We start from the raw sequence: 11,139 nt of genomic DNA on the forward strand, positions 1-11,139 counted from the left end.
ATCCTTAAAGTATTTATAAACTTTAGCAGTCACAATACATTATAGAAACAAGTGAAAAATGACTTGTGCTGATATTGCTGTGTTCTTACTAAACAGGTATGTGGTTAGATCAAAACCTAATTTGTGGAGCTTTTTGTTGAAAATCTAATTTTAAAAGTGTCATAAAACATATCTATAGAAGAAAAGACTACCTTAGACAATGTGTCCTTGAAGGAAAATTATTAATAAAAAGTGAGGTTTCCCACTATGTAGTTAATAGCTTGTATTATAGTGTTATAAAAAGCAAGCTGCATGCTGAACCCAATAATTTGCATGTTACAAAGTGATAAAGAACACAATCTATACCACCAATGATTTTTTTAAATCACTCATTATTAATCTGTAGATTGTCTGCTTAATGATATTGGGTTCAGCCAAAGACAAATGTTAATTTAATACTTAAAGTGCATAGGAACAAGTAACTTTTGACCTAGAGTTTTGTCCTCTTTGCTCTGGCATGCATCCCATTTAATCAACCATCCACCACTATGTTTCTTCTTGTGTACATAAAATATGGTGATATACATCCTGTTTCTTGGTTGTCACTTACTTCAAAGGTGCAAAATGGTATAAGTAGTGTTACAATTAACAATTCAGTCTTGTTTGGTGTGTGTTTGGTTTTTTAATAACTCAGTCCGGGCTCATCTGTATCTTTGTATCTTTTAGGATACATCATGTAATTGTAAGTGCATTCTTGTTTTGTTTCTGTTGCAAAGATTCACTGCCACTTTTGTTTGTCAGTCATATCTATCTTAGGTACTCAAATGCCTTAGTGTATTTTTCCTTGCAAATAACTCTGAGGTGTCATGGGGAATTGAGGCACAGACTAATAAGGATAAGTCTACGCTGCAGTCAGGAGGTGTGATTGCAGATACTAGCTTGAGTAACAGTATCAGTGATGCTGTGGCAACGCAGGTCTTGGGTGGGCAGGACTAGCCCATGCAGCCTCCTGTGTTGCTGCAACTTCATTGCTATTGGATCGAAGCTAGCTTGAGTATGTCTACTCATGCTGCAATCACACCTCCCGATTACAGTGTGGATATACTCAGTGTAGACATATCCTGAGTGACTTGCCCAGGGTCATACAGGAGGCCTGTGGCAGAGCATGGCATGGAACCTGGCTCTCTCAACTGGCAGACTTGTGTCCTAACTGCTGGACCATTCTTCCTTTCAGTCTTGGGGCTCAAGCAAAGATATCTCTTCCTTTTTCTGATATCCCCATTTAATAACAGCGGTGTTATATTATATTGCCTGACTTTGTAAATTGCAATGTGTGCAATAAGGTGTTTATTCAATGGGATAGTGTCTAAGCACATATTGTTGCATAAACATTATGTTCCCATGGCCAAGAAAAGTGTCTGAGACATCTAGAGTAGCTGTAATTGATCTGAGCTTGTTTTTTCTTTCCTACTTTAATGAACTCTGTTTTTCTAACTTTACTTTGCTGCAGCTGATGACTGTTATTCAGAACATTCTGGAGATTCATTTATGACCACGGAATTGTCCTTTGGCAGTGCAACCCTTATCGGCTTTCTAGAGATTGTTTGATGTAGTTAAACTGGTGATATAACCACAGCTATATATATGTTATATTTTTGAGTACATTTAATAAAATTAGTCTCGCATTGTAACTAGCTACAAGTTTTTAGATTAGTAGGATGAGTCAAATGAACTGACATGTATCCAGTAATAACCTTCAAAATGTTCTTCCTGTTAATCTTTTCTGATTTCTTACCTTTTTAAAGGTCACCTAGTGGTTACTTATCTTTTGTAGTTAGTTGTGTTGTGTATTCCTGGGATCAGACTTTATTTGTTCAGAACGTGAAGAGTTGCGTTTGAACCAACTTTTCAAATTCATACTCTTACTTCTCTAGAAAGATCAAACTTTGGATTGGATTTACTCAGTAGACACACAATCAAGTACAAAAACATCAAAATATCTTAGTGCTCTCTGTCAAAAGAAACCACTGTGCCTTTTACTCTAACAAAGACTCCAGTCTACTAAAATGAATTACCCATTACGTCTGTGTCAAAAATCTTCATACTTGAGTGTCTTTTGGATACTATTTGAAAAAGCTCTACACTGATAATCTTTAAAGTCAACACATTGACATTAAGACACAAAGTATATGCGGGGGAAAAAAGCCCGACCAACCAAAAGCTTAAACAGCATCAGGACTGAAATTATCTTTCTGATTCCTTATGGAGAGACAAAACTGACTGAAGTGGGCATGAGAATATAAGGGTTTGGTGTTTTTAGGTTTAAAAACCTAAGCCTACCCTATTAAACTCACTACCATCTTTTCCCCTCAGCCTCTGGAATCCAACTCCTGATTCAGAGTTAAACACAATGAAGTTGGGATTCAGTTGTTTGTTTTAAAGTTACAAGGCTGTTGTCTGTCTTGGGTTATTTGCTGCCGATACTGTGCAACTTCACAAGCAAAAGGCCAGTAGCTCAAATTTTCACATAAATAGTTCCTGATACAGCACCCAAGAAATTCAGTGGAAATACTCCCATTGAATTAAGTGAGCACTGGATCAGGGCCATGACTTCATCAAATCGCCATAAAACATTTACTGCCATTACCACAACAAAGAATCTACCTAAACTCTGGATTCAGCTTGATACCCCCACAACCCCCGAAATGAAAACATTAAATGAAAATGACAGTACCAAAAGGAGGAACATATTAGAACATACAGAAGATGCGACAGAAATGTATATTTAATTTTCTGAACTCCTTGGAGAAAGTGTCAGCTTTTGGATATCTCCCAGAAACCTATCCATTTTTATTCTAGAAATAAGGCTTAGCCTGAAAGAGAAAAAACATTGCTAGTGCATAATTCTCTAATTACTTTTAGCTGAATTAAAATCAGATGTCCGAATCAGGAGACAGACAAGGTGGATGAGGTAATATCTTTTACTGGACCAACTTCTGTTGGTGAGACACACAAGTGTCGAGCTTACACACAACTTTTCTTCAGGTCTGCTTGAACACATCTGTTAAAGTATTTAATGTGAGGACTGGTGGTTACGCTATACTCAAAGGTAGATGGATTTTGCCTCAGTTAATCAGTCTCCCAATCTCAAATTGCAACACTTGGACCCTAACTGGGCCGTTGTATTGTAAATCTAATGTCAACTTCTAGGGTTATCACCAGTGCTGTTATAGAGCTAGTTAGACTACTAACCATATAAAGTGCTTGGCTTTACAAGTCCATTGTGGGCTAGGCACTGAAATTGCAACATTGTAATAAAACTCTATTAAAGCAGTTATTTGGAAGGTTGTAGGCCTCTCAGGAGTTCAACCTACCATGAGTGCTCGCTAGCACACCTTGCTGCCTTACATTTTCTGCTAGTCGGTGAAGCACTTCATGCAGATGCATTCCATGATATCAGAGCGCTGGCTTGCAGGAATTCATCCTCCCCACCCACCCTTTAAATAGTGAAAGGAAACATTGCAGGATCCTTTTTGTAGGTGATATCACTAAACATTTTGGCTTGCCACCTATTTGTATTTTCCCTGTGTGAGAAAATATTTCCATCACTATAGTCCTGTGACATGATTTACTTGGTGGTATTGTATATGGTCATACATAGTATGACAGATATTGTAATCCCATGCAGTATCTTTGGAGATCGTTGTATCATATTTATGAATGGTTTATGTATGATTGTGTTTTCCATGGTGGAGGGTTACCACAGCACCTCCAGGAACTAAAAAGTGTGTGTGTGTGTGGGGGGGGGGGGGGGGAGTGTGTGGAGTGATTACCTTGGGGACTGTAAACAACTCCAGAGATGCATCACCCCCTAGGATGTTTGTATATACTGGGCCCAAACTGGGTTTTCCAGAGACTTCAACAGAGAAATGGCTTTTGGTTTAAGAACCTGAGCTTGAACTGATACAGGCCTTCATTTTGATTCAGCAAATGAACGGTAACTGCTAAGGGGTGTCCCAACCCTTGAGGAAGGGTTAGAAAGATTTTGGCTTACTAGGGCCCCATAATACTGTTAGGTGACCTCCTCTGGCAAGGCTCTAGCATGCTGATAGGAACTTTTATTGGTTTTCACATGTTTTCTCTCTGCTTTTTTTTGTCCTTAAAATAAGTGTACTTTGCTGAGAGAGCTGTGTGGTCCCTGTAAAAACATTCATTGTCCTCTGAGCGAAAGCACAGCTCAGGTGCTGGCCTGTAGGCAGACTGACTTGCCAGGGAGATCATAGTGTAAGGCCAGGGACTGTGCTTCCTTAAAACTCCCCAGTCGGAAGGGAGTGGGACAGTGGTCCTTGCCCAGAGACAGGTGATGTCTGGAGATCTGACACCTGACTGGGCACTCCTGGAGTGGACCACACAGGGATTTTACAGGTGCTGTTACCCTGAACCTGTGACAGATCGCCCTAGTCCATAGGGAAGGCAGTTCTCCTCACCAGAAATCTATTGACTGAGACTGTATTTTGCCAGCGGAGCAGGTATTTTGTTCATAGCTCTCTACATAGGCTGTGTAAGTGGGTCCCCCCCCGTACCCCGCCTCCCCGGAAAAGGCTTGGTGATTCTCCATTTTACTAGCCTTTTTCCCTGCCCCCTCCCCTCATCCAGAACTCCAGCAATACTGTGTATTGAGTGCTTGCTTGCTTGCTTCAACACAGCATTAATTATGTAGGGCAGGCAGCATGTCTAAAATGTTGATTTGAAAGAGTCACACTAAATTATCTGAAACAGTTTGCTGCCTAACTCGAGCCTCTAATTTGCAGAAGTTAGTAAAGCATAGCAATAATCTTTTCCTGTGCTTGCGAAGACAGTCATAACTATTCACGGTTGCTATTTATCTCCGAACATGCTTAAGTGCCATCACATAAAACCTATTCATTGCATTGTCCTTTAACGTGTACATTAAAAATTAGTACCTGACTATACTCTCTATTAAAAGTGCTGCTTTAATAATCCTGTGGGGAGGGGGTGAGGAGAAGAACTGATTAAATGTATAAGGCCTCTCAGAATAACCCAATAATCCCATCTCTCTCCTCTTAGCAGCAGTGAACAGTTATCACATGAAACTTGCATATTGAGAGAAAGTTTGTTTAACCAATAAACTTCTATGCAGTTTAACCTACCAGCATCATTAGCCTACTGTCCTGTAGCCTGGTGCAGCTCCTTCCAGAGCCTGTAAATGCCATCCCAACCAGACATAAGGAGTAGGTCAGAGGAGAATCAATACTCCTGCACTCCAGGGACAACGCGAGTTGCTTGTCTTATTCCAAGTCTCTGCAGAAGAAGGGATTTCTTCTTGTTCAACAGCATGGCAATGTAGAGCCATGTGGCGCACACCCCTATACCACCAGAGGCTCTGGTTAATTTCATTCCCAGGACCAGTGCAGTTAGTATCTTGAGGAGGGGAGCTATGTATCATTAGCAAGTGCTTTTTTTTAATACATACTTGTAACCATTCGACTACGTCGGAAAGTTAATATGCAGGAACATAGGGTGCTACATTTTAAAGCATTCAAGTTATATTAAAGATTAAGTTTTTACCGCTAGCGGAGTGCAACACTTAAAATTACATTTTTGTGGACACTTTGGATATGGGAAAGTCCTCTGTTATGACTGGAATGCAGCATTGGTGCTGAGGTTTATCTATGCTATAGAAAATGAAGGCATGTGAAGCCGAATATCCTTCTCTCTAATAAGATGCTAGAATTAAACTGAATTTTATTCATAACATGGGGTGTAGGAGATTGGTCACTGTTCTTCCTTTTGGCGATTTTGTGGCACTTAAACAGGAGAACCGTACTATAAGACAGTTACGTAAGGTTTTCATGCTCACATTTAACAGGATGTCTTGTAATATTGAAAAATGCAAGTTTCTGACTTGTTCCCTTTTGAACTTCATTTTTGAAGATTTTGAAAACCATTTTTCTTCAGCACTTGTGAAGTTAGGCCAGAGAGGTAGGTAATAAAATGGGCTGTCAATGGGGATCTGAAATACTGCAGGTAAACTTGCAATCTGAAACGAGTCACATGAACTTGGTTTAGTGTCTTTTCCCAAGGTGGCTTGCTGTGGCTAGGTGCCTTTGTCTAACTAATGTAGACTATTGTGCTCCTGTAGCCAAAATTCAAATGCAAAAATGACAGTGTCATAGTAACTGTGCCATAAATGGGGGAAATGATACTCCTCTACTTTCTTCCCACACTCTTTCTGAGGACCAGATCCTGTGAGGTACGGAGCTCCCTCAATTTCCCATGAAGACCAATGGGACATGAGAGCGCTCAGCAGCCGCCTTGAAGGATTAGGCCGTTGGTGTCATTTTTATGCAATTTACACTCATCTTTTTTGTGTCGTTTATTGGCATTGCATTGCAGTGATGACCTGAAAACTACTTTGAAAATTGATTAATTTGATAGAGGAATTTCATAACAGATAAATACTTCATTATTTGTGTGAAAGATGGAATCTACCAAAGATTCAAAAAATCTTCGGAACGCTTAAGATTCTGGGTGTTAATTTAGTTCCATGATTAGATCGGACTGGTGTGTTTGTTTAAAAAGAAAAAAAATTGAATACATTTTTACGCTGGCCTGGAGAAAGCACTCTTAATACAGGAGAGGTAGGGAATGAACCTGATTGGATCTTATAAATCTTTTCCATCTGTAATTTGTATGAGGTTTTGCTAACTGAGAAGTCTGTACTGTCTGTATGCATACTAACATTATCAGGAGTTATACATGTACACTATAGGATGAATAATCCTTTAAATATTTTACCAGCAGCACGTGTGACTGTTGTCACTCAACAAAGTTACAGTAGTTATGGATGAGCTAGAACACTGGTCAAGATTTTCAAAAGTGACTAGTGACTTTGGATTACTTTTTCGGGGTGTGGTGGGGGGAGATGCTCAAATTGAAACCTCTCACCTGAACTTCAAGAGTTGCAGAGCAACCGCCCTCTGAAAATGAAGCTCTGGCCATTTAAGATGCTCTCAAGTTGAGCATCCAACATAGCTAGTCACTGTTCTTCTATGAAAAGGTTTAAATATAAGAGCATTGTTTCCCTCTCTTCACTCTGCTTGAGACATTCTGCAGGGGAATCTTTCACAACCTTTCTTACGTTGTGTCTTTCAGGGAGTATCTTGGGAAGCAGTTACAGTCAGAACAACCTCCAACAGTCACGGCACGAAGTTAAACATTTCAAACTGTGTTGCAACTCTTCCTTCCTGGGTACAGCTGGAGTATATATATCTTAAATTGATAATAAGCATACATTCTTGGTTGGAATATTTGTCTCCTGCTAATGTGTTGATTTCTTTCCTGTTTTCCTCTGTTGCTGTCACCTAGTAAAAGTTAGTGTTTGTTCAACTACTTCTGACTAATCTGCCAGTTGACATCCTGCTATATTATGAACGCTTCTGAAGAAACATGGCTGATATATACTGCCTTTGTTTTATGTATTTATTGTTGTCTCATAACAAGAACCTTATTAAAGGATATTCATTCCAGGACACTATCTTGACTTCCTTGATATTTTCTTTCAGTGTTATTGTCCATTTCTGAAAACAAGAATAAATTCCTGTTTCTATGTACAGAGTAATTAATAAAATTGTCTTCTAAGGCATTGTGCTGTTTGAAATTCAGTAATCTGGAAAACATTGCTGATCAGTTTCAATAAAGTCTTATTTAAAACAATATTACCATTTTTGTAAATAAAAAGTAAACATGATTTTGTTTTTTCAGTAAAGGGCTTTGCTTTCCGAAGATGAAATATTCAGAAACTAGTCTTAAAAAAAAAAAAAAAAAAAAAAAAAAAAAAAGGAGAGGGGAGCGGCGTTGATCTGGCAAGACATAAAGCAGGAAGTGCCTCCTGTCACTACAGTACTGATTATAGCAAGACCAGGCATTAAGAGTATATCATAGGCTTTATGTGAAAGCATCCAAGTAATTTTGACCTACTAAGTACAATAAGTGCCGTGGAGTGAATTTCATTGCAGTGTCTTTTATTCCTGGTTACTGAAAATTAAAATATCTGATCTCTGGTATTACAGACATGAGTGTTGACTCACTAATAGAGTTCTGATGCCATTCTATAACCTACTACATTTGGTTTGCAAAGTTTACCTAACTTACTTGGCTATAAAAACCTTATTTCCATTTTAAAATGTTAATAAGTATTAGTGCTACTCAAAATTTAAGCACAATATGGGTAGCAATGAATGTCAAGATTGACACACCATAATATTTATAGCCCCTACACAAGGGGCTTGGAAACAAGATTCCTAAGAGTTGCCAGTATTATATGCTAATGAGCTAGGTACAACTTGTTTTATTCCCCTGCCACCTCCGCTCTCCCTCCCCCGCCATGTAATACTAAAACATGGGAGATACAGTGGCAGAATTGTTCCTAGCCCCAGCCAATGATCAGCTCATACTTTGAAAGATCCTGCAGATGATATTTTAACCCAGAATAATTATCCATCAGTGGAAATGGATATGGAGAAACTTTCTTTCCTCAATCTGGCTTTTAATTGGTGCTAAAATTCCCTCTTGGAGAGATGAAATCATTTGTAAATTTTCTCAAAGCCTCTAAAAAGTCTGAAATGTTAATCCTAAGCTTGAGTCCATTGTAAATATCTTGCTATGCTACCCTTAGCATGTAGACTAAGGCCCCAACACATGAATGGACTCCACGTCATCCGATGCTTCAGACTGGTCTGAAGATCTGGTAGGACGCCAAGAATCCTTTTAAGATGTACCACAAAATCTACAGGTAGGTTCTGTGATCACAGCTGTGCACAGGAGGGGGCAGAAACCATTTGACAGGTTCACTCCAAAGAGGAGGGAACTGAAGATGGAACCTTGAGGGGGATGAACAGATGATTAGTGACTTATTCCTCATACTTCCCTGTCTAACGAATATACTGGAGTATGGGTTAGGAAGGAGGCAGAATTGGGACTTAGTTGTGAAAGCCAAGGGGTGAGAGAGAGAGTGACTGTCTATAGCAGGAACAACTGCAGTCTATTTTAAACTAGAACTGATAAAACTGTCAGCAGCACAGAACTTGTTTGAATTTAGCCCCCTTCTGCATTTGGAGCGGTCTTCACTTTTTTAATGAATTTATTTTTGTTCAAATGAGTTATGCCAACAAATTTGAGTCTCAAGTGCTCAAGCTACTGTTTCTTGTGGACCTGCTATTCTTAATTCACTTTGCTCTGTTCTAAAGTTACATGATACTGATTTTGCTTCCTTCATTTGATGACTGGAACTTTCAGAAACAGGAGAAGAGCTTTAAGTCACAGGTGGCGTTAAGATGTCTGTATCAATTAGCACCTTCTGGTGCCAATAATCTTGCAAATACATAGTTGCTTGAGTAGTCTTGCCAACAAAAGTTATCTGATTATTGTAAGCGAATAAAGGGTCTTGAATACAATGATCCTGAGGTACTGCTTTTTCAGTATACACACAGCTGTATTTGAAGCTCATCTAAGGTAGTCACATTGCATTCTCATTACATCCAGTGAATAGAAAACAGATGAAATGTCAAGCAGATTGAACACTTCAATACAGTGTGACACAGGGATGTGGGCAAAGTTGAGATTTCTGTGAGTGAAAGCGTATGCTAGCAGCTTCCTTCTTGCATGCTGATAAGTAAGGGTTTAAAGATTACTGAAAACTGACATTGGCTGTGTCTAACTGGCTTCTGAAACATGGTTTGATTAAAGGAATAATTGCCTCAATCCATATTAACACCATAAATTTCCTGTTTGCAAAATTTTGTAGTTTAACACAGTTTTGTTTTTTCATTAAATTTGTGTCAAGATAAATGCAGTTTAATTACCCTATAATGAATTGTTAAAATCTTTATCCACACGCTGCACAGTTCCATCATTTGAAGATAAAAAAAAAAGGGGAAGAAGGAGGATCCTGGGAACTACAGGCCAGTCAGCCTCACCTCAGTCCCTGGAAAAATCATGGAGCAGGTCCTCAAAGAATCAATCCTGAAGCACTTGCATGAGAGGAAAGTGATCAGGAACAGCCAGCATGGATTCACCAAGGGAAGGTCATGCCTGACTAATCTAATCGCCTTTTATGATAAGATTAATGGTTCTGTGGATGAAGGGAAAGCAGTGGATGTATTGTTTCTTGACTTTAGCAAAGCTTTTGACACGGTCTCCCACAGTATTCTTGTCAGCAAGTTAAGGAAGTATGGGCTGGATGAATGCACTATAAGGTGGGTAGAAAGCTGGCTAGATTGTCGGGCTCAACGGGTAGTGATCAATGGCTCCATGTCTAGTTGGCAGCCGGTGTCAAGTGGAGTGCCCCAAGGGTCGGTCCTGGGGCCGGTTTTGTTCAATATCTTCATAAATGATCTGGAGGATGGTGTGGATTGCACTCTCAGCAAATTTGCGGATGATACTAAACTGGGAGGAGTGGTAGATACGCTGGAGGGGAGGGATAGGATACAGAAGGACCTAGACAAATTGGAGGATTGGGCCAAAAGAAATCTGATGAGGTTCAATAAGGATAAGTGCAGGGTCCTGCACTTAGGATGGAAGAATCCAATGCACCTCTACAGACTAGGGACCGAATGGCTAGGCAGCAGTTCTGCGGAAAAGGACCTAGGGGTGACAGTGGACGAGAAGCTGGATATGAGTCAGCAGTGTGCCCTTGTTGCCAAGAAGGCCAATGGCATTTTGGGATGTATAAGTAGGGGCATAGCGAGCAGATCGAGGGATGTGATCGTTCCCCTCTATTCGACATTGGTGAGGCCTCATCTGGAGTACTGTGTCCAGTTTTGGGCCCCACACTACAAGAAGGATGTGGGTAAATTGGAGAGAGTCCAGCGAAGGGCAACAAAAATGATTAGGGGTCTGGAACACATGACTTATGAGGAGAGGCTGAGGGAGCTGGGATTGTTTAGCCTGCAGAAGAGAAGAATGAGGGGGGATTTGATAGCTGCTTTCAACTACCTGAAAGGGGGTTCCAAAGAGGATGGCTCTAGACTGTTCTCAATGGTAGCAGATGACAGAACGAGGAGTAATGGTCTCAAGTTGCAGTGGGGGAGGTTTAGATTGGATATTAGGAAAAACTTTTTCACTAAGAGGGTGGTGAAA

The 11,139-nt window shown here is 39.9% G+C and overlaps 1 protein-coding gene across 4 annotated transcripts in view; it reads left to right on the forward strand.

The window, feature by feature from the left end:
- The window catches only part of ATP6V1H (ATPase H+ transporting V1 subunit H), an 85,140-nt gene extending 77,603 nt beyond the window's left edge, over positions 1-7,537 (forward strand). For all 4 annotated transcript variants that reach the window (XM_077810274.1, XM_077810278.1, XM_077810276.1 and 1 more), the window contains one exon: positions 7,156-7,537. In XM_077810274.1, the coding sequence (XP_077666400.1) occupies positions 7,156-7,216 (61 nt within the window). In that variant the 3' untranslated portion in view covers positions 7,217-7,537. The remainder of the gene's footprint in view (positions 1-7,155) is intronic.
- Positions 7,538-11,139: the final 3,602 nt, after the last annotated feature.

The sequence above is a fragment of the Eretmochelys imbricata genome, chromosome 2 (genome assembly GCF_965152235.1).
Source record: "Eretmochelys imbricata isolate rEreImb1 chromosome 2, rEreImb1.hap1, whole genome shotgun sequence".
Classification (NCBI taxonomy): domain Eukaryota; kingdom Metazoa; phylum Chordata; order Testudines; family Cheloniidae; genus Eretmochelys; species Eretmochelys imbricata.